This window comes from Trachinotus anak, unplaced genomic scaffold (assembly GCF_046630095.1).
Source record: "Trachinotus anak isolate AG129_WGS33_773 ecotype Australia unplaced genomic scaffold, CSIRO_AGI_Tana_v1 ptg000011l, whole genome shotgun sequence".
Taxonomy (NCBI): Eukaryota; Metazoa; Chordata; class Actinopteri; order Carangiformes; family Carangidae; genus Trachinotus; species Trachinotus anak.
In genome coordinates, this window is record NW_027273862.1 from 15,287,186 (window position 1) to 15,310,811 (window position 23,626).

Consider the following 23,626-nt stretch of genomic DNA (forward strand, 5'->3'; position numbering starts at 1 on the left):
ACCTATGTAAATAAAACACTAAGATGGAGTTTCAAGCTTTGAAAACGAAAAAAAACATTATAAAACGAAAATAAAACTTGACGTGCTAGAAAAAAAACTGACTGCAATTTTGGAATCAGCATGCCAATTTTAGTTTTAATCAGCATAAAAATCTAACTCAACAGAATTTTTTTTTTCAAATTGTTCCCCAGTGTTGGTCTGACCAAATGCGTCCATGCTACAACCAGTTTCTGTTCATTTGTATTTCATGTGCTTCCTGGTTTTTCTTGAGGTCAACTATTTTTTATTCTTTGGAAGTAAGTACTACTCTGTTATTGCCTTTTGAGTGACTCATCTCATAAATCTCCAGTATATGAACAGTGTATGTCTGACTTCATACAGTTGCGATTTCATGTGTTTTGGATCACGGATTAAAGACTGAACATGAAATCTGACACAAGATTTGCTTTAGTTTGAATACTCCCAGGAAGGATAACGATACTTACAATGTTAATTGTAAAAAATAATACTGATTCTGTCAATAATGATGAAACGACTTTAAACCTTATGCAATTGGAATCAGAAAAACTTTAATGATCCCCTCAGGGAAACTGCTTTGTTACAAAACAACACACAGTTAGGAGAGAGTAAGTATAAAAATAGAAACCACAATAAATAGAATAAATAAATAAATAAACAGTAGTGAATAGAAAAAATTTCTAATGCAAATGTACCAAAAGTATTGTGCAAGGTAAAATCTCCAGGCCTCTTTAACATCTGCATACAGCAGGTCCAGGGTCGTGTCTCTGCCGGTGGTGCAGTCAACAACTGAATGAAGATGGGAAGTCCTTTCCAGTTAAAGACCCTGAAGATTATGAGGACAGCACTGGGGTGCAGAGTCTGGAGCCTCACACTAAATCAAAAAATAACATTTGCAAAGCATACACACAACACACAAACAGTGAGCACTTAGAATTTAAAAAGCCTTTATTGTCATTGTAAAGTCTGCACAAGAAATTGGGAACGCTGCTCCTCATTGGTGGATAGGAAAATAAAGACAGACAAGCAATTTAAAAATAACACGAAACACAGATTATTTCTAATGATAAAAATAAGATAAATCATATGAAAATATATACAAACACTGAAAATATGAAGCTGAGTGTAGCATATTGTACAATAATAAATAACACTGTTAATATGGTATTGTCACACAAATAAGCAGCAGTGTGACATGACTAGCAATTTGAATCTGTAACTTTTATTACAGGGGTGGCAGTATTGCACAAGAGTATAGTCTTCTTATTTGCATTTAGTGTACTAATGGCCTTGGGGAAGAAACTGATGGTCACATCCTGAGTCTGGATGTGGGTGTTTTGTGTCAGTGAGTTAGAGTTGAAGTTACAACTTTGAGAACAGCGCTGACAGATCCTTAACACTAGATGTTTATCAAGTTCATCTGTGAAAAGTTAATGCAAACACTTTAATGACAATGGTCTTCTAACATGTTTATAATCAGTAGTTATTGTTGTGAGACCTAGAAAATATCTGGGATTCCTTCTTTGGCTGCTGTATTGGCTACAGGATAACTTAAGTTGATCTGCTCTGCTTCTGACCGCAACCAGGTCACATTAAGTCGTGTTGACCCATTTGCACATGGTAAACATTCATCCTCCAAAAGTTTTCTTTAGTTTGAGTGAGGATACTTTTTAGAGAAAATGAATGGGGATGCAGAGAAGGTTTTGCTCAGTTCCATTGGCATGCCGACAACTTTTAATAAAATACCACTACAAACCAAAGTTCTAAACTACTTTTTGTTAATTACTTTTACACATCCCCAGGGCACATGTGTCAATAGGGACTAATTTCTGAAAAGAGATGATGCTGTTGTGTTTTTTCAATGGTCGCCACAAAATTCTATTCACCTTATGGTACTGCTACTGAAGGCAGGAATCTGCCATGTCTGATACCACCAGAGACAAGCAAGATTTCGTCTTCTTGTCTGGGAGAACCCACATTTCAAAAGCAAAAACAGCTTTGAAATGTGAAAATGCTATTTTCAAATAATTTGTAAACATAAAAAGGGTTCATTCATGTTAATTATTATTTGTTAGCAATGAAACATTGATAAACTTTGCCCATTTAAATGAAGCGTACATACACTGGCTATGCTTGCAGGCTTTACAAATGTTTTTCCACAATTTTTTCAGTCAATTTAGCTCCTTCTCTCACTAGTTTTTCCAGTATTATTTCTGGACGATGGAAATGCAATCAGTCTGATTGCGAATGGAGGCTTCCAAAGGAGGGCATGAGAGTTTGGGAACCACAGATTTAGACCGACTTTCGTTAGCAAACTAGACACTTGTATGCTGCTTCACAGTGAGACATTCAACTTTGTATCAGATCCAGCACTTTTTTTTACTGACTGCAGTAAATCTAAATCTATTATAGAAAAACTGTGAACCAACACCATTTGAATAATACAGCAATGAAACACTTGAGAATGGGTTTTAAATTAAGAATTTATTTTACCGAACATAATCTAACCTTCATGACTGAAGTGGAATGTAACTGAAGGCTGCCACCATTTTTTTTTATTTGGACTTGGAAAAAGGAGGTAACGGGTGCTGTGTGCAGGGCTTTCCAGACTGTAGCCATGACAACAGATTCAGTGGCATGCACAGATGCTTAAATATGTTATTTAATAATTAATAATAATTATTAATGAATACCTCGCATCTTCTTCATGTGTGCAATTGATATGACAAATTTAAGTGAGCCAACATCCTGAACTTACCCATTGAAACTGTTGCTGTTCTCTTTGCTTAAATTTTCTCTTTATTATTTGTTAGATGTGCTGGTTGATTCAAGTTCAAGTACGGTAAAGCAAGGCAGAGAAACAGATACAGAGAGGGCCTGTGAGGTGGACTGGTCTGACTGCAGCTGGTTAGATGATGTTGCATATACTGCAGAAGCCTGGACACTGGTTAAGGACCCAGGGCTGCTGGTGATTTGCTGCACCTCAGAAGAGTGGACGCCACCATAGGCCTCAGATGTTACTGTGGCTGTGGCCACTTTCTGGAAAAGTTGCTTGTGACCAGCTGTAAAACAACACACAAACTCTTAGGGTAGACTAAAGATAAAAAAATACATTATTACAAAAATATAAGACCCATTAAACAGTCATCAAAAGGCTTTAAATAATTACAAAAGTCTCCTCAGAGCTACCTTCAGTTTTACATGGTATTATTGCAAATGTCCTGGGAGGACACTGTGTCCTGAGAGCACAAGTGATCTCAGTGTTGCTCGTTAATTGTGGTGAAGCCACAATGAATCCCTGCGAAACAGAAACAGAATCCATACTCTAACATTCAGAACCAGTATCCATGTAACATCAACAAGCTACAAGTTATTCAGCTTATTACAAATAAATATATAAAATAATTGTAATAACATTACTTGGTTGTTGAAGACAACAGGCTGTGGTGTTTCTGTTTTCATCTTAGGTGGTGAAGTATTCATTGCATTTCTCAGAAAAGATGAAGGCTCCGGCTTACAATCTGTTTGGTCATTAGCTATAAGAACATACAAAAAGACCAAAATTGGATGCAAGATAACTTTTGCAAATTAACATTTTAGCCTAGAATATGCGCAACAGCACACAGACATAATAATAATACTGCTGCTAATAATAACTTTATTTGTATAGCACCTTTAAAAACAGGGTTTACAAAGTGCTTTGACAGATGAATAGGAAGCAATGGTATTGAAAAGCAGGATCGAGGTAGAGTTACAGATGGAAGACAAACAATATATTTCAATATAAATAAGGAGGGACCTCTTATTTTTTATATTTGTCAATATTATTATTAATAACATTGATATTTAACCAAACATAGCAAGCCATTCTGAATTGCATTTATGATGACATGTTTTGACTCAACAGTTGTTTGCATTAGTGGAGTACAGAGGTCTGATGTTTAAAAACCTCAACATGCTGTCACATACTCAACTCACCGATGTTATCCTCATCCTTCAAGTGAACTTTTGAAGTTTGTTCCTGCCATGGCTCCAGCTCCTCCTCCTCACATTCCAGCAAAAGTTCTGATGTTGCAGACCTGAAACAGAAAACAGCAATGTGTGACACACCTGATTTTTCTAACATGAAAAACCTGACAAATCCGGCTGATATCTTTCTAATCTTAAACATTTGTACATAATACTTTTTTCAATCAATGTTCAAGTCCTTAAGTTAGATAAGCAATGCAGGAAAAAAAACAAATAAGGGGCAGCACATCATTTGTGAATTTGTGGTTTTAGCAAGGATGTACACATGTCTGTATTCATCTTTCAGATGTTTTTCTAAAAGCAAAAGTATAAAATGAGCCTCATAAAAGACAGACAGGCACCTCTGATTTGGAATAAGTGGTATGTAGACTCTTTCTTCACAGCTGTCATCTGCTCCTGCAGCTCTCAGATCAGTTGTTTCTGTGACATTTTCCATATCATTATCTAAGTCAGATCTGTTAAAAAGGAAAAAAGCAAACATCTGATAATAGATTCAAATAAAGCGGATATTAAGATACAATATATGCTGTACAATTATGTAAGAAATTACATTCTGTTCTTCACACTAGTGCATTCATGCTCATCAATGGTGACCTCCATCTCCTCAAAACTGAAAATGGCATATTACAGTGAGGACATTGAATAAAATAGTGTGTTAGGAAAGTCAATACAGTACTGACAGACATACAGTACATACCTACTGAAATGTACATTCTGAAAAAGATCAATACTAACCTGTCCTGGAGCCTGTCTACCTCTGTTGCCTTACGTGTAGTTTCACTCTGATGATCAACATCATCTTGCTGTCTCTGTTTACCTCTTCAGAAACATAGTGACATTAATTTTCTGACCATTCAAATGTTACAGCATTTGTCAAGCATGACACCCATGAAGTGAAAACCACATGAATGTCTGTAAAATAAAATGTGATCCAATGCAAAGGCCACAGACTAACCCAGAGCAATACAATGCCAATAAAAATCTACAGTACTTTGTATGTTTAGTTTTAATGATCGAAAAATGTGCAAGTATACAGTTTAAATCAGCACTTCAAAATTAGGGTTAAAATCCCAAATTATCTGTTGTGGTCATGCATCAGTTGAAATGTACTGGTAGGAGGTGTAAGTACATCCATTATTTATACTTCTTATCTGTACAGGGTAATGGGTAGGAAGGTGTAAGTGGAGTTATTAAATTATACACTCTTATTATCTGTGGGCTAAAACAATGTGAATGGCCAAATTAATTCAGTAAAAGTGATGTATCAAAAAACGAGGCAAGGTTGTGACAGCTTACCTTTCAGAGGCAAGACTTGATAATGTGGTAGGTAGGCAAGTTCCAGTGGAGGTCATTGATATTAAGGATCTCTTTTCATAACTGTAAAAAGAAAACTTATCATTAGACACAAAACCTCATATAAAAATGTTTATCATGCAAATGTACCCTTGGCTTGACAAAATACCCGAGTTACAGATCAACCTGTTTCAAGTTTACCAGGTAGATTTTGTCTGATTTATCTATTTATCATTGGTGAAAGCAGGAATTAGAGCCAAAACGCAGTGCAAATCTAACTTTTTAAGACAACAACTATCTCAGTCACACTTACTATGGAATCTAAATCTAAAAGCTGTCGTAACCAGTGGGTTAGACAGAAAATATCAACATTGTTTCTGGAAAAACTTTTTCTTGATACAATTTTTTATGTTTGTGCCAAAAACAGCACATGTGGATATTGTGTGAATTATATGTCAAATCAAACTGAAAGTAACAGCAACACAGTAAATCAACACAAAATTCTGTGTCTTTAAAAAAAGGAAATAATAAAGATGAAAATATATATGTGTACTAGGAAACCAACTATGTAGAGCATAAGTAAAATACAGGTTTTAAACGTTAACTTAAAGACTGTAATTACAGAAGTGAGGATTTGTAGAAAATCTCAGTTACAAGTTTAAAACCACACATAACCTGGAGGGTAGTTTCAATTATCATTTCTTGAACAGAATATTATAAAAGATATTATACCATTTACTAAAATTGCTAAATTATAAGTATTTTTTGTAGTCTCTTTAAGGTAAATGATTAACTTGTTGTTAATGGCTGTAAAATTAAATAACATCCCTGGTATCACAATACTATTCAGAAATATGACAACAAATAAGAGGTCTGAGATTTCCAGGAAATCAAGGCACACTGTTTCACCATATAGATAAAAACTTTAAATCTCTTTATTGATGTTTTGACGCTTCATTTTGTGTTAAACGGACACAGGGTAGGAAGTTCAAAAAGAAAAAAAGACACAGCAATGCATATAAAAAGGATAATATACACAGAAAGATGTAGAAAATCAATGTTATCCTGTTGAAAATACAATAAAGTTACTCTAGGAGAGACTTTGGCAGGAACGTTAAGTGCTGACGTCCATGTTGCAGGGTTGTGGTGCCAGACCCTTGGTAGAGGCCCTACCTGCCACAGGTCAATTTATTAATTTATTATTTACTGAAAAACACATATCATCAGTGATAACCATTAGAGCAAGTGCAACTAAAAAGTTCGTCCAATAAAGCCATAACTTCTTTTTCAACAATTTCACTTTTTCTATCATTTTTATTGTATTAAACTTCCTGTATCTCTTTAACAGATATTTCAAGCAATAATTAAAAGCAAGTAATTTATTTCTTTTGCAAAAAAAAAAAAAACATATCAAATTACTGTATGAAAAGAGTAGCTTGCACTGATGCACCCACCCAATTTATGACAAGTATAACCTGTACTTGCTGCCTCACCTTGACCATGATGATAGAGTTCCTTTCTCATCTCCCCTTGACTTGGCCTTGATCTTCTTCTGAGGATCTTTGAAGTAAAAACAATATTGTTACAAGGAAAACGTTTAGTAATAAGTACTTAATGTTATGGTGGTTTTTCATACTAAATCACAAAATAAGTATATACAAACTAGAATACTGTTCAGTTCTTTGTGATGAGTCCAGGAGAAACAAAGCAACCATCACCTGAAGTGTAAAGCGGAGTCACTTCCAGCTGTTGGCGGACCCCCTTTGCACAGATCCCTTCCATCTTGGTCCTGATCATTTGTTTCCTTTCTGAGTTGAGGCATGCCTTTTGAATTTCAAAAAAGGTTTTATTCCCCATGAAGTTCAGGTGCAGATGTCTGGCCCATTTTTTAAAATATGTAAAGGTACCTCCAGAAAAAAGAACGGCGAGAGCTGTAAGAAGGTGGATTTCAGGAAATGCCTCCCAAAGATGAGGTGATGACATCCATGTGCCCCTGTGTCCACCGAGGCAGCTCCACCTCACCTTCTTCTGTGCACCACAGTGAGACACCTTCCTTTTGGTTATGGTCTGTCCACATGTTTGACACTTCTGAAACAGCTCCATCAAACAACTGTCATTCACAATAGTCTTTGACTGACTCAAGTCTTTTTCTGTGTTCTTGTCTGATTTTAATGCTGTTGACAAGTTGGGTTCAGTCGTTTGGTGGAGGCTCTCATTCAGACAACCCACTGAAGCCACACTGCACAAACTTTCACTGGGTTGAGCTGGTGGAGGGGACAGGGATGAGGTGCATGGAGCTCCTGTGGAGATCTGGGATAAAAGAGATAAAATGTATAATTTGAAATTTGTTAAATGTAGCTGTTTGTGCAGCTTATCTGAATGGAGTTCACAATACCAACATACTGTACTGTACTGCAGGGAGGGAGAAGGTGATGCAGTATCCACACCAGTACCTGTAACACCTGTAATACCAGTAACACCCAAGGAAGAGACCTGTGAAGACATAATTGGACCCTTGAGTAAAAATTGTGATTAAGTCAATAGAACAAATTCAAAAATAACAATTGCCACATTAAGAAACAAGGGTAGCCATCTGATTTACTACTATTTCTATAAAACTCTTTCCTAACACAAATCAACCACATGTTGACCCATGAAAACAAAACATCAAAATAAAAAAAACATACGTTTACTACATCAGACTTACTGAGGTTAACACAGGGGGCCACTGGGACACACTGTCCACGTTGGAAGCTGAAACCACTGAGGTAGAGGCTTGAGCAGCTATACTGGGAGCCTTCGACAAATTTAAAACAAAAAACAGTTTTGATATAAGCACACTTTGTAGTCAGTATTGATAGACCCTTTGCACCTGACAGGTTCTGCCACTTTCACTTTTGAACACAGAGTGGCTCCTGGCGCTTATGTGAAGTAAATTAAATACTTTTCCCAACCCAAGTTTGTGCCTCTTATATCCTGTCATTACATTCAAGTCATAGAGTTAAACATTTGTTTTTTCACTAAAATGAATCCATGGTGATTTTGGAAAAATCCACACGGTCATTTAAAAATACATATTCTTCTGACAGTAGCTGACGAATCCTAAAATTATCTGGATGGAAAAGAATTTTATTTGCTGCTCAATAAGAAATATTTTAACCACCTTCTCAAGTTGTGCCACTTTTTTTCTAATCACCGTCAAATCACAGTTACTGTGGAACCAGCTGAAACATGGCTTGTGATAAAGCACAGGTAGGTTTTTATTCTGTTTTAACCACATTTGACTTCATTTAAAAAACTGCTGTAAACTCCAATGCCATCAAGATCAAGGAAGAATGTCCTGTCACAATCAGTCCTGAATCCTTAACAGACCTATCCGCATACATTAGCTGAATGCTGGCGTTTTATGGGTAAAATCCCCTTACTTGTAAGAAAAATGAAAGGACATTAGTATTTTTTCATTTAAATTCTGACATATAATCGATATATTTGCAAAAAATTAACATAAAATTTCAGCTTTGTAGTCTAGAAATGCCCATAAATAAGTATTACTTATACTGTAATGGCTGTGGACAGGTGCGCTGTGGGTGTGTCAGAGGTGTAAAACGTGATTAACTAAGGCCTCAGCACACCACTCGTGAATTCATAGTGAAATTAAATTGACTTTCGTACACACACAGGGGAAACCATTGCATCCTGGTTGTTGAGGGACTTTCCATTATGACACAGGTAATACAATTTTTCAACAATTTGTGGCGATTTTCCCGAAATAACATTCTCTCAATGGGCAAAATTGCTCATGCAAGACACATTTGAGATTTCAAGCCAATGTTATCTATTGAAATCAACCTTTTTTCAGGTAAACATTTACCTGTGTCCGGCTCCCGTCACCTGCAGGCAGAGATGCGTTCACGTCCTCTTGCTGTCTTCCAGAGAAAACGGACGGAATTACTTTGGACCTGAGGATTTTTCGGGGCGTTGTTTTCATAAGTTCTGCTTGTATGTCCGGTTCGTAATCTTCCGGTTTAAAATGCTGGCTACAGACTCGTATATTGCCGTATTTACTCACTGGGGTGTTTTCGTCAAATTTGGGGTTGTGTATGGCCTTTAACCACTTTCTGCATCGCTCCGGGTCTCTGGTAGGCAGAGAGTGGAAAACAACTCCCCGGGACCTGGCCTTCCTGTAGCCCTTACAGCCCGGAACAGAGCACATCCCCGGCATCGTTACACAAGTAGAAACTAATGAAAAAGACACAGGAATTATGAACTGACAACTGCCACCATGTCTGAGTAGTTTGTAGTACACTGACCAGCAGTCTGCTCCAGCAATTGGCGAACGTCGCCGCTAAGCGTAAACACAACGTGTGGCGACACTGTCGTTTTGCATTCTGGGAAGTGTAGTTTACAGGGTTTTTAGCAGTCAAAATGTAGTCGGGGAGGAGAGACAGTAACAGTAACATCCATTGATGGATTACTTAACAGGCCTCACGGACACAGGCCCAGTGACCCAACGGGATCAGAGCCTCCTTATGAAGAGACTGTTAACGTTACAAATCAATCAAATGGCAACCAAGAAATACAAAATGACCCCAAAGAGTCACAAAACAACTATAAAATGGCAAGGCGAAAAAGATCAAAGAGAAGCAAAGCAACAAAGAGACAAAAAAAAAAAAAAAACTCCAAAGTGACCACAACAGTACAAAGAGATACATAATGGCTGAACAGAGATGCAAAAAGACCACAAAAAGCCACAAAATGAGTAAAATTAGACACAAAATGACCACAAAACAACTGAAAAGAGACACAAAATGATCGCGAAGTGAAACAAAATGAGTAAAAATGTGCAAAATGAATTAATAGAGATGCAAAATGACCACATTGCTAAACCAACTAAAGGATAGATGCGAGACTACTACAAAGAGATATAAATTGACTAAAAAGCGAAGCAAACCAATCACAAAGACACACAAAACTACTACAAATAGACACAAAACAACTGGCAAGAGATGCAAAACAGGAACAAAGAGAAGCAAAATGACCACTAAGAGACTGGAGTCCGGCGGTCTTGCTTTATTGCTATGGTTTCCCATTTTGCAAACATACACATGCTCATTTAGGTAGATCGCATGATAACAACTGAATAATTAACAACTGAAATCCAACACTGATGAGGTCCTCAGCATGTGTCAGAAAGCCCTAAAACGATCTCAGCGTAGAGCTTGTGCTATGCATTTCTTGCTAATTATTTTTTTGACATCAAAATTAAACCTCAAGCTCATCATTAAATAGTATATTTAGGAAAGCAATAATGCCTTTTTATGTCTTTTTTGTGACAATGCAGGGAAAATAGTATTTAAAGGACGCAAGTTAATTTTGTGCATGTCAGAATTCCCAGTTCATAAGGTACACCTGGCTAAAACCAAAGCAGTCTAATAAAACAATCCTGCAATAAATCCTTGCATATAACCTTTGTGTAGGTTATATGCATGTCATAAAGTGCATATATGAATAAGACTTGATATTTTTGCACTGGTCTTGTTGATAGATCAACTTGCACCTTATGTGGCTCAAAACCCATCATAAGAATAAACTGGATTCCTCCCCTCTAACAGGTTGATACAGGCTGCCATAGTTATACACTGTCTAGATAACTGCGAATTAGTTTGTGGGTTAGAGGTTAAGTACATTTTCAACAGGGCAATAAAGGTCACATGTTCAAACTTTCTTAGACAACACATGTTTCTAAAATTACCATATAGGTGTGAAAACTTGTTTATAATAAATTCTAACTGTAAGTTTTCACTGGTTAACTCACTTCTTTATTTCCAATATCTGTGAAATATTGGAAATAAACAATAACTAAATGCTGAAACTATTTTTATCTACTTATGTGAGTATTTTCATTTGGTAAAGAACATCTGGAGATGTTTGGATGATCTCAGTTTGTCCAACAGGTGGCAGTCTGGAATTAATAATACAGGGTGGAGCTGTCGCCCATAGATTCATGTTTCGTGTTTGAGAAAACTTACTTTAGATGACAAATATCCTTTAATTTCTTCTTGCGTGACTTGTTAGTTTTGATTTAGAATTTTAACATTTATGTTGTCTAATAAAATAACTCATTCACGTCATTCAGGGCCACACTATAAACTGGACATGAACACATCCTGTATTTGAACAATGTGGTATCCCTTGTACAATATGTTCAGTGGCGTTTTTATTGTTGAAACATTTTGTATGGCATTATATTCAGTTACAAGACATGGAAATCCTGGATACCTCTCCTCTATAATCTACATGGTTTGTGGTGCTGGAGTGTCCACTGGCTTTTTTCTTGGGCTCTTTATTTCCTTGGGCTTAGGCAAAATCTGTCTAAAAACCCTTTACTTTGTATAAGTAGGGTTACTGTATAGAAAATTAATGTCCACATTCAGTAATTGGGTCCTTTGTAATTTTAACAACTGTTCCCTAACAGTCTTTCCTGTGAAGTCTGTTTTATATTTATTATAGCTTCAACCTAACACATTCAAGTTGCAATCACACATATTGTAAACTGTGTGTATTCATAATGAGACAGAACCCTCTTTTTTCATTCTTTTTTTAAAATAAAGATACATCTTTCCTTGTTTTTTTTTTTTTTTTTTAATTAAGTTTTCCTAAAATACACTGTCATCTTATGTAACTCACTTGTGCCAAATATGTCAACAGGATTAATATAAGTACCAGAACAGACCATGATCTGCTGCCTACAACTCAAAACTTCACAAAGTGTTCAGACATAGCAGCATTTAGAGATATTTTTTTGCCAGGCTGCAGTCTGATGTTTTCTATAGGTTGACAGATAAAATGCTAAAACCAGAGTCAAAATGTGAAGTGTTTATCCACTCATGTAGTTATTATAGTACTTCTATTGTGAGCTGATGAGTGAAGATCTGAACGGTGCCAGAAGTGTTGGTGGTTTTGGGCTTGAGTTCACTGAAGCTACTGTTGGTGTAACAGGCTACGTTTGATAAAACATCCGGATAAGATAGGAGGGGCAATCCCAAGCGATGCAGCAACACCCCATTTGTTTCTAATAAGGTTCATGCATGAATTTCATGATGGCTTGCTCTGCAACTTCGGTTGTGTTTACGCCATTACTAACATGTTGGCGGTAAAGCTCTGGTCTTAGCTGAGTACGACAAACCCATCTCACAGCAGAAACCCTCTTGGGAGGAGTAAAGGGTCAAAACCAGGTGGCTGCAGTCAGTGGAAAATGTACTATTGATATTCGCCACCCATGCCCTCTCAACAACCTCGTGTTCTTTTCAGTTTCAGTAAGAAGCTTGTTCCTTTGTCAGTCATTCCTTTACTTCATGCAGCCTGTGCACCCACACCAAACTGTTTTCTCTGGCCCGTAGGCCAGGTTTCGAGACCACTTCAACTCAACCAATAAAAAAAGTAACAATTCATTTGAGTGTATTTATCAAATATTATTCACATACCAAAAGATAACAACAACTGAGTTTTTATTTATCTATTGATCTATCCATCTATCATGGTAGGTTATATGATTATTATCACTAAAAGCCTATAGGATACTGTTCTCTTATAACTGTCCATTGTATTCCCTATATTCTGCATGTTAAAACAAAAGCATCAAATCCTAAGCCTGAGGCAGTTGCTTGAAGTAGTGTGTAAAAATTTGTAGCAGACTTTTAAAAGACATTGATATTTTTACTTAGTGCGTATCCCCAAGGCACAGTGGTAGCCAATATGAACCTAACTTTACTGCAGTCCTCTTGTCTGGCTTCTGGCCAGTGCAGAGGAAAAAGTAGTTCCAACACAGTGTAAGAACTGCACAGTACTGGGTTTTACTGTGGACTTGAAGAGCAGTCAATAATAAAGGGAAATATTTAAGTACTGTGACATGTTGCTGTGATTCTACATACAACACACTAGGAAATATGCTTAATCTACAGATGAGGTTTCAACATACATGTGACCAATTATTATTTGACTACATTTTAATTTAAAGTTAGCCTACAATGTTCATTGTTAACAAATGACACTGCATGTATTCCACATGGCAAGTTCTAAAAAGTTGCTGTTTACATCAAACTGTAATGATGTAATGATGAAGTTTAATGTTCATCATGTGTAACGTTAATATGCTTGCATCAAACAAAAGCCTACCTTTGAGATTCAGTGCCACTGTTGGACGATGATGGGGGAAGAGCTGGCTGGTGGTTCCCCTTGTAGGCTGATGCTAACGGAGCCCTTGTGTACCTTTCGTAACTGTACAAAAAAAGGATGGACGTTGTAATTATGTATCCAAAGGTGAGAGAAAAAATGGAAGGAGTCAGTGTCTGCCAAATGAGTAAATGTAAACATAAATGGGTCTGAGCACTTTCTGAACGCACTGCACTTCCACTCCACTATACATTTCAGAGGAAATATTGTACTTTCTACTCCATTACATTTATTTGACAGTTTTAAATCCAAATTATTTTTAAGATGAAGATTTAAGATGTGATTTCCAACCTTTTTTGGCCTCTGATGTCTTACAAACAGCTCTACCAAATAACCTTTTCTCCCTCTAATTTTGTTACACGGTTTCATTTCGACAAATGTTTAAATGATCCATTATCCCACAAAAAATTAAAGAGTTGAGAACAAGTCAAAAAAAAAGTCCGGTTTCCTTGCTTATAAAACTGTGTTAGTAGTTCAAACTAGCTCCGCCTCCAGAAGCAACAATAACATGCTGCTTACACACTATTCAGTTCTAATAATTTAATGATGCTGTATACAGTATTATATCAGTCAGAATGACCAAACTGGTTTAACTACATTTTGCTGCGAATACTTATTTTACTTATGTTGGATTTTTCGCAGAGGACTTTTACTTGGGTATTTTTACATCGCTGTATTGGTACTTTTATTATAGTAAAGAATCCAAATACTTCTTCCACCACTGTGAAATACCAACATGTCCAAGAGCAGTAAGGCGACATCTGTGTCTGCCCTCAGTCCCTTCTCTTGTTTCAGCGCTCTCCAACGAGGGAAAGCCACACCAATGGTAATCCTTGTTTGTCCTCGTAGTCGATCGCTTTCTTTTTTAGACCGGACTCCTTGCTCTGAACGCTGAATTTTTTGCTTAACTGGAGCATCAGAAACTATTTGTTTCCTACGTTTTTCCGCCATATTCCTCCTTCCTGTAGCTTAGTCCATCTCCGTCACTATGGTTGGCTCCCCTCTTCCGTTTTAGCAAGCCAATCATTGCTGGTTGACGTAAAACATGTGGGTTGGCCAGCGTGGAAATGTCGCCACAGACAGGAGAGTTAAAAGTCCTACTGCAAATTACAGAGGGATTTACATGGCACTGATTGGTTTAACTGGCATTGTGTGAACTCAAGGGCTTGATCGTATAAGTCCTGCACTCTCCAGAGCAAAGTGTTCATCAGACCGTCTTCAGATCAAGAGACTGGTTTTCGATATTTTTGCCACTGCGAGCTTATGTTTAATTAATAAATAAAACTCTTAAAGATGTCTCAATTGTGCAAATGTATGAAAAAATATTCATAGTCTGTACTTTATAATACACAACATTCAATACAGTATAAAAGAGGTAACAAATAGAAATGTGAAACTACACAAAACCAGGAAAGAACGTTGCTGTATGACAAAATTAAAACAAGATAAAGTTTAAAAAGCACTACAAAAGTAAAAAGATACACAAAATAAATATGAATGAAATAAAAATGACTAAAAGAATGAAAAGGTTTTATATTACTTTTTCCCCCCTCTCTTGTAACTTGTATGTTTAGCTATAGCTAGTATACACCACATGAATTTTAATCATACACAAAAAGATGGCTATATCAGTATTGGACAGCTTGTGTATATTATTAATATACATGTGTTCACTGAAATAAATAAATAGTAATAATAATGAAAAGTAAAAAAAACTGGGTTGTGAGCTGCCCTTTGGATTTTGATACTTGTCTATTTCTGGTACAGCAGCCAGAAAGGACAAAGAAAGGCTATTATTTCAGCAATTTATCACATTGGATATAACAAGAATTACATTATATTGCACAGCAAATGAAATCCATAAATTTTGAAGTTTTTTTTTAACGTAAAAAAGAGAGGTCAAAAGTTGAGATATATTTTTGTGATCAGTAAAGTATGTTTAAATATTTAAATTGTAACCTTCTGTTGTAAATGAAATATATCTTCTGCTGTCATATAATTTAGCATAGTCATGTGTGCACGTTCTTGCCTATTACTTTGAAAAAACTGCATTCCACTGTTGTAAATAATGTAATACTATGTAATCTCATCTGATGTTATCTATGTTATTCTATTAATATGATTATCTTAATATTTCTATTTGTTTGTTATTACATTATTCTTTTAGGCTATTTACTTTTTGGTCCAATTCTTATATTTGCATGATAATAACACAAAATGACGTAGCTTTTGCAAATGCTACATCCTGCACAGGGCCACAATGTCAATTTGAGCTAACTATTAACTATTATTAAGACCCTTCCAAATACGAACCATGAATGTTAAATTTTCTCAAAGAAACTGTACAGTAAAATCACATCAAATTTGACATGGATGTAGTCAGAGTGATCTTCAACATGAATCTGAAAGTGAAACTTCCATGTCACTTATTAAGGATTTTTTTTTTAATGACAGTTCAAATATGTTGTAATGTGTGTTGTAATGTAACTAAAATTGAATTTCCATTTAAATGTTTCAAAAACTGCACAGTAAAACCATATGAATATTTGTACAGTCAGGAATCCATTGAAACTTTGGTTAACCTATGAAGGAAGATTTCTTATGAACATTTCATGATTCACATAATGTACAAAAATGGGGGGGGGGGGGGGGGGGGGTGTCTCTCTGTTCGTCCTTTTTGGCCATTCCAAGCACCCATACCATAACACCACTAATAGACAAGCATTAAAATCCATGCACACAAGACAGGGTCTCCACAAACGCCAGCTTTCTCGATTACGGGGACATGTGTGCGATTCCGGAGAAAGAATTAAACAGCCAAACAAATACAGCGCTCACTTCACCCCCTGCTGACCCACCGGCTCTGTCACCCACCTGTCAAGAAGAAACAGAGCAACGTCTGCATCCGCCTGAGTGCCTCTCAGCCTCGCCTCCCCCTTGCCTTATCATAGCCCTTCTTTTTCAGTTTTTGGTCTGCTGACCTTCTCCTCTTTGGCTGTCTCTCGGCCATTTCTCCTTCTTTTTTTTTTTTTAAACAATGCGATTATAAGGAATTCAGCACATTAGTGTTTACCAGCTTTACCATCTCCCATTTTCTTCCTCCTTCCCCTTGTCCTGTGCACAAGCACGTCCGCCCCCTGATGCTGATTGGCTGGAGCAGTGTTGTGTTGCTCGGTCCGAGCCACGTTGTTTTGCAGAGCCAGCTGTGTAGTTTTTCAGCACACACACACACACACACACACACAACAGACAGCCAGTAGACCGTGAGGAGATATTCACTGAATTTGACAACAAAGTGTATCGGGGTGGGATCGCTGACTGCACCTTTGGACTGAGACAGTAATAAGAGGTTTTTGTGCTTCTACAAATGAGGCACAAGATTTCCTAAAGAAAAGGCAGCAAACTAGGCGGAGGCTTATATAATTCCGTGCTTGTCAATGTAAAATGCATCCATTAAAATATTTTTTTTTAACAGGAAACATTTAATTTGATCAAAAAAATGGAATTTTCTGTGTAAGATTTGTTATTGAACTAAAAAGATCTGCTTCTGCCAAAAATGGTGCATTACAGTGAGAAAATATTGAGGCAGAATTTTTGCTGCAGTAAAATGTTAAATATATATAGTATATAGTATAGTGAAATTATAAAGACTAGCTGTGGCCATATTTAACGGTCATGTCCAGGACATGCATATATCCTTTCTTGTGGTATCCTGTTTAAATTTTGCACAAGAAAGGCAGGCCTGTAATTAGTCAACAGAATGCAAAGACACTGAATGGCTACTGCTGAAAAAAATGCCAGCTATAGAAGCATATATTCAATTGCATGAGAGAAACTTACTGCTGTGAACCGATGGACTGATTACAAAGGAAGGAAATCGCTCAACACTATGGATGCAACTACAACTGTTGAAAACAAAGCTGGAAAAATGCAAATGCTTGAAACAATCAAATAGAATATGACTTACATTACTCTGAGCACATCTGGTACTTCACTGCAAACACTGAAAAAGGCAGGTAAAGTTTTGAGTGTAGGTCCTTTTGCAGTGCTTACATCCATCTGCTGCATGAAATGTATGACACATAACAGCTTTGTGAGAAAAAAAACAAACTATGGACAATGCTTTAAAAAAACACTGCAATGGAGGGAAAGTTTTGAATATAGCTTTTTTTTTTTTTTTAAATCAATAAACAGTTGCATTTTTTTAATCATTCAAATGTAAAGATTGTAAAGAAGAAGCCCACTGAAATAAGCAGGAGTGGTGTTCATGGTAATAAAGCAGAGATAACCGGGTGGGTCATCAGTGTGTGTGTGCTGACTCTCGCAGCATCTCCCGCTGTGTGGGACCAGCGTGTCACTGCGCTCGGCGGAGGGATACAATAACCAATGTCATCGTGGTGCTGAGGCTTTTGCAAAGCAAAAATGTCTGCCTAAGGGAAACTCGTAACTGATATATATAGAGGAAATTTTCCCAGGTATTGCCTTTAAAACAATATTTCGCTATTTTGAGGCGTGTTGCAAGAAAGCGATCCTTCACCAGATCACCCTAGTCGGGATTTTAATCGGAAAAAAAGGTAAATTATCAGTGAGAGTTTGCTGAGAGCTTTCGGACCTGTGAAAGAAGTTGGGAGTTGAGAAAGACCATCATTGCGTTTTGTGTGCGGGAGTAGGGGATTGTGATTGTCAATCGCGGTGTTTCTTTGGCTGTGTTACTTATCTTAAACCAGTATGTAACCAATGTTTCAGTCGTTTTGGACGGCACCGTCTTCTCTGTGCTAATGTCTTCATGGTGTAAAACCGCTGCAGCTGGTTGCAGCTTGCTAGCAATTTTCAACCTATATGAACCAGTGACCGCAGCTAGCGTTAGCCGGCTAGCTAAGTGACGTGAGGTGCCTCCGCTAATATAATCCATCGTTGTTTGGAGAAATGTGGTCACACAAATCACTGACCTTTACATCGTCAGTCATGTGAATGTCTCACCGGGAGCCTGCGGTGTTATTACAGAGAGGCACTGCGATAATGCGATGCTGCAGGTCCTGCCAAGCTGTGCCAGCCATTCAGAGCTCCCACCGACGGCGTTACCTCCTGTTAATCAACGCAGACAAAACTAAATGCGTGCGAACAAAATCTTTGCACCGTTTGATCAATTTGTGTGTGGCAGCACTGTCAGTGTCTCTATGTGATGCAGCGTCAGAGCCAACTTAACTTCACACTGATGGTCTTTATTCCGCATCCATAACAAACACCTCTCCTGGCGGTCATTCCCCGTGGCACTAGTCCCCGCAGTTCAATAACCCAGCGAAGATGTGACCTGATGCGCTCTGTCTCCTCCAGGTCTCTAGATCGCCAGGATGAACCCTCAGCAGCGGATTGCCGCTCTTGGAACAGACAAGGAATTAAGTGACCTGCTGGATTTTAGTGCGGTAGGGTGGCTTTTCACTTTTCAGCTCCGAGGGCTCAGAGGTGTGAGGACTTCACAGGCTAAAAAGCATTACTAATTGATAATTGTTGACTAATATGATTTGACAATCTTTTAAAAAAAAAAAAAAAAAAAAAAAAAATCAGGAGCTGCTTTGAGGATAATTGTAACTGAATGGTTTCTTTTACAAAGTTGAGTCTTTGCTCTAAATTCTAGGCGTATGTCTGTATTCTTCCTTTCAGATGTTCTCTCCACCTGTAAGTGGAGGTAAAAACAGGCCCACCACACTTGGAAGCAGTCAGTTCAGTGCATCAGGTAGGACCCATTCACTGAAACCCATTTCAGTAAACCCTCTTTCTCTACTCCTGCTTGCATGACTCATAGATCTGCACACCAAAACCAGTTGTTTACTGACTTCTACCTTTGTCTGAATGGTGTTTGGGTTTATTTATAATGGCGTCTTGAGGAAAATGCTCTTAGTTTCCAATCTTGCATGTGATGCTTTTCCCTCCTCTGTGTGGCGCTTGCCCGCGCCGTTCACATCTGGTGCTTGAAACATGAGCTTCCCACCTGGACTAGTAGCAGAGAGCTGTAGTAAAGATGTGGAACAAAGCACGATGTAGGACATAGACATGTGTAAATGTTTTATTGAGCTAATTGCCATCGAGGTGCAATACAGTGACTGTCATTCATATTTTACCCTGCCGTCAGATGCATAAATAAGACACAAGTCTGTCATGTTTTGGCTGCTGAGATCAAGGTGTTTTGTTGGCAGTGCAGTATTCACAGAAACTATGCAGTATGTTGTTATCAGGGTGTGCTGTGAGGTGTGTTGGGGGCAAATTGTAAATTAGATGAATTCATATGTTTGAGTGAGATTCTTGTGAACACAATCAGAGCTGAAGCTGCCAGTGAATTGTAGTGTAGTTTAATGATTGTGAAACATCCTCTTATTCAGTTATTCTGTAGTGTTTTTTATTTGACAAGAAGCAGTTTGATGATTATACACACAGGTTGGATTGTCTTTTCCACAGCTCACTGGTCATTATTTTTTTGATTATCTTGAGCATCTTTATTGTTAAACAAGTTTTTGGATGGTTTGGTTGTGATAACAAGAGTTCAGATTCCCTGCTGCTGGATCGCTTCCTGGCTATAAATGCTACAAGACATTTATCCGAAGCACATCTATTGTCTGATGTGCTACGAGAGAAAGTCAACAATCAAGCATTATGTTTTCTGAAGGCATGTTTTGTGTGCATCTACAAAGCCTCGTTGTAGTCAGTTATCCGTGAAACGTAAGACATTGAGTGAAAACTGAACAAAAAGACAAAGAAACAAGAACAGAGCTGTCACACGTGAACTATAGAGTTGTGAGGATTAATTTTAGAATACCTAATCACTGAAGTGAGGAGGATGTTGTGTGTTTGCTCTCTTCAGTAAAACAAATGACAGGGAAACTCTAGTCAGACTGAGATGTTAATTGTTTGTTATGACACAAAGGTTTCAGACCATTGTTTTTTTTTGTTTTGGAATTATATCAGGGATGTTTTTATCAACCTGTGGACAAAATATCACACACACATATTATTATAATGCGGTCCAGCACAACAGCACCACTAACTGCAACCTCTTAATTGACTGTAGAGTTGAATCAACTCCTTTCTGAACCACTGTCAACATTTAAGTGTCAAAGACAGGAGGTATCACAGGGCTTTGTTACTGGATTACATTAGATTGTACAGTTGTATCTAATAAACTGGTACCTCAGTGTTTATTTTCAAATTGCGGATAATGAAATGTTTTCACGAGCCGGGTTGTTGTGTCATATCTAAAACACGCTGATGATACACAGTGAAACTTTTGATTCTTTAAGGTTCATCTGTCGTGAAAATGATTTTTCAAAACCAGATTGTATTGACAATGTACTCACTGTATACTAGCACGACCACCACGAGTGTAATCTCAAACACTGATGTCAGCCATGTGTTGTATAAAGAAGGCATTTTTATGTGTCCTATAATTTAATAAAGTAAGATGTGGACATCATGTGGACAGCCATCTTTAGGCTGGGCCTTGCACTCCGTGACCTCCAAAATAGACCAGCATCAGCATGGTGCTTTTTGTTTGGAACAGAAAAGAATTGGAGACTGTCAGGAGAAATGTGTGTCACAGCCAAAGCTCATTGTCATTGCTGTTTGTTGTCTGGTGACCAGCTTTGTCCTTTAGGAACATCACAAAGTCTAAATGTGGGCTGGCGATTTGTACCAATTCCAACAAAAATTCGAAACAAATTTGGACGTGACTGCGAACAAGATACTTAGCCTAATTCAAGTTAATGGTTTTAATTGTAAATGTTAAGTATATGACTATTATATCATGTTAATTGTTACTTTGATTTAAAAAAAAGTGGTCTGTTCACCTATAAAATATCACAACTGAATAGTAACCATATCTTCTGTAAAAACCACACATCAGCCCATGTATTGTCATCTCTAACTGAATTTGCAAGGCTCACACTGTCAACAGCTGAAACCTCATTTGTATCTGATTAATTTTAGAAAGCAGCCATAATAATCTGATAATTTTGCAGCACATGATATTTCCTGCTTGCATATACAATGGTTTAATGACGGTGGATACTGTTTTGTTATAAGGGAAACACTGATGAAGAGCTGCTTTATGCTTTAATAGCTGTTTATTCTATGATATGATCAGGGTCCTGTTTGTTGCTTCTGTATTGAACTGAAAACAAAATGACGTGCTGTTGTTCAACTCAAACACAATGACAGCTGCATTCTAATAGCTTATTGTGTGCAGTGTTTTCACCCTCAAACATCTGAATGTACAGTACGTGGTAAATCAGATCTTAATTGTTGCCCCTACTTTATGAAGACCCTTTTGAAACCCTGTTGTGGACTAGTTATTTGTTTCTAGTTTGGTGTTTAGAAAATGAATATGTTCTCTGCACCAAAAAGGAATAAATTAAATGTGTGTGTTTGTGTGTTCATTTATTAATTTAGGTTGTTAGTGTTCTTGTGGTTGATCTTGATCCAGAGTGCCTATAATTGAATAAACAACTTTTTTTCCATCAGACAAGCACATACATAACTTTGGCTGCAGCTCCTGGAGTGGGTTATAATGTCAAGAAGCAAACTGTAGTCCGCATCTGCTTGTAAATGTGCCACTACTGAAAAGTGTTCACACTGACACATTTTTTTCTTATTCTTTTTCCTTTATGTCTGTCAAATAAAGACGTCAAAAGGAACTGCTCCCTTAAAATGTCTCAGGGCTATAGTGGGTATACCCCTTCTCATTTGAGCCCACAGTGTGTGCTCCTGCGTCTCTGATCCTCAAGGTAGAGGAGTGAGCACCTACATAAGTGACTGTGAACATAAGGCAAGTGAGTGTGCAGACACAAGTGTGGAAATTGCAGGGAATGAGAGTTTGGATTATTGTATTTCAGCTGGGCATAGCCAGATAATTGAGGCAGAGTGGGACTGGCAAGACCCTTCAAAAGTGTGCCAGAGAAAAATGGATTGGAAAAAAACAGCCAAAGTGGCTCCAACAGAGACTCATCATTTCTCTCTTCCAGCTGTGTTGATGATGCAAATTTGATGAGGCCATTGACTCTTTAGTGTAGTGGGGCAGTGGATGACTGCTGTTAAATGGGTAATTTTCATTTAGTGGTATTAAGTGGAACATTTTTCAGCAGTGACCAGCAGCTAGAGCAGGTTGGTTGCTCAGTCAGTTGGACCCCAAAACAAAAAAAACAAAACGTAACTGCACTGTGAACTGTTTCATTGCTGGGCGCAGCTACGAAGAGCCTCACTGCTGCCTCACTTACTGAGTTCAGTTCAGTTGGTAAAACCAAAGTCCTGTCACAACAGAGAGCCTGGTGCGCAGTCCTATGTGATGTGAGTCAGTTCTCGCATTGGTTAAAAATGATCATATTATTCAACTCTTTCTTGAGGGATTCACCGTTTGTCTGTAAAATAGGTTTAATTGATAAATACAATATGAAAACTAAGATAATTAAAAACATTGTTTCCAATACATGAAGCAACTACAGCTTAGCCTGCCTCTCAGTAAAAATGGTAAAAACTAGTTCAAAAAACAGCATAGACAACTAAAAAAAACAGAAAAATTGACATTTGACTTCACTGATTATATCAAAAAGCAAACAGACTCGGTGCTTAATAGGTGATTTATGTAACCCTCAGACAGTGGCTCAGTGTACAGTTTATATGAACTGCTTAAGTTAGCTTTACTAAAACACAATCATTGAACATATCTGAACTGAATTTGTGTAAGATCAGTGACACTATCAAGCTGTATGGATGTTTATTGTACCTTAGAGTGGCTATGGACTCTGGAGACGCTGTATCTTGGAACGCATGGACTTACATTTTCTGTTCTGGTAACTCTTTTTTGTGTCTGTCTGTTTTTTTTGGTGTTGTTTGCTGATATTTTTGTGTAGTTATTCAAAAAGTTCTACAAAAAATAAAAAGGTGGTGTTGACTGCACCTTATATTTCTCATTCACACTTGCCAGTTTCCATAAATCATAATAGTCATGTTTGTTTGTTTCTTAGCCATCGTTGTGACTTGCAGTTAGATGGTCTTTGACCAAATCAAT

The 23,626-nt window shown here is 37.4% G+C and overlaps 2 protein-coding genes across 11 annotated transcripts in view; one reads left to right on the forward strand and one right to left on the reverse strand.

The window, feature by feature from the left end:
- Positions 1 to 505: 505 nt before the first annotated feature.
- On the reverse strand, positions 506 to 18,670 carry LOC139627535 (uncharacterized). Of its 7 annotated transcripts, none has more exons than XM_071488363.1 (16): positions 18,553 to 18,670; positions 17,540 to 17,575; positions 16,447 to 16,775; positions 9,212 to 13,617; positions 8,048 to 8,137; positions 7,744 to 7,833; positions 7,059 to 7,650; positions 6,834 to 6,900; positions 5,344 to 5,424; positions 4,783 to 4,866; positions 4,598 to 4,657; positions 4,389 to 4,502; positions 3,997 to 4,097; positions 3,439 to 3,554; positions 3,208 to 3,316; positions 506 to 3,080 (listed from the first exon to the last, which is right to left on the reverse strand). In XM_071488363.1, exons 4-16 carry the CDS (start codon positions 9,560 to 9,562, stop codon positions 2,821 to 2,823), a joined length of 2,115 nt encoding a protein of 704 aa, XP_071344464.1. In that variant the 5' UTR covers positions 9,563 to 13,617; positions 16,447 to 16,775; positions 17,540 to 17,575; positions 18,553 to 18,670; the 3' UTR covers positions 506 to 2,820. The 7 variants fall into 7 exon arrangements, with proteins under 7 accessions (XP_071344464.1, XP_071344462.1, XP_071344463.1 ...); XM_071488361.1 differs by having other exon boundaries at positions 16,655 to 16,775; positions 18,522 to 18,658; XM_071488362.1 differs by having other exon boundaries at positions 16,646 to 16,775; positions 18,522 to 18,658.
- The window catches only part of tcf12 (transcription factor 12), a 75,186-nt gene continuing 69,495 nt past the window's right edge, over positions 17,936 to 23,626 (forward strand). Inside the window, exons 1-3 of one of the 4 annotated variants that reach the window (XM_071488355.1) lie at positions 17,936 to 18,146; positions 18,907 to 18,995; positions 19,234 to 19,306. In XM_071488355.1, the coding sequence (XP_071344456.1) occupies positions 18,924 to 18,995; positions 19,234 to 19,306 (145 nt within the window). In that variant the 5' untranslated portion in view covers positions 17,936 to 18,146; positions 18,907 to 18,923. The remainder of the gene's footprint in view (positions 18,147 to 18,906; positions 18,996 to 19,233; positions 19,307 to 23,626) is intronic. The other 3 variants (XM_071488357.1, XM_071488354.1, XM_071488356.1) reach the window with 3 other exon arrangements.

Coding starts and splice junctions, on each gene's coding strand:
- LOC139627535 (XM_071488363.1), bottom strand. CDS start 9,562: ATGCCGGGGATGTGCTCTGTTCCGGGCTGTAAGGGCTACAGGAAGGCC. Junction 8,138..9,211: donor GTGACGGGAGCCGGACACAG/GTAAATGTTTAC, acceptor AATTTGTCGAAG/GCTCCCAGTATAGCTGCTCA. Junction 4,098..4,388: donor CCACTTATTCCAAATCAGAG/GTGCCTGTCTGT, acceptor TTTCTGTTTCAG/GTCTGCAACATCAGAACTTT.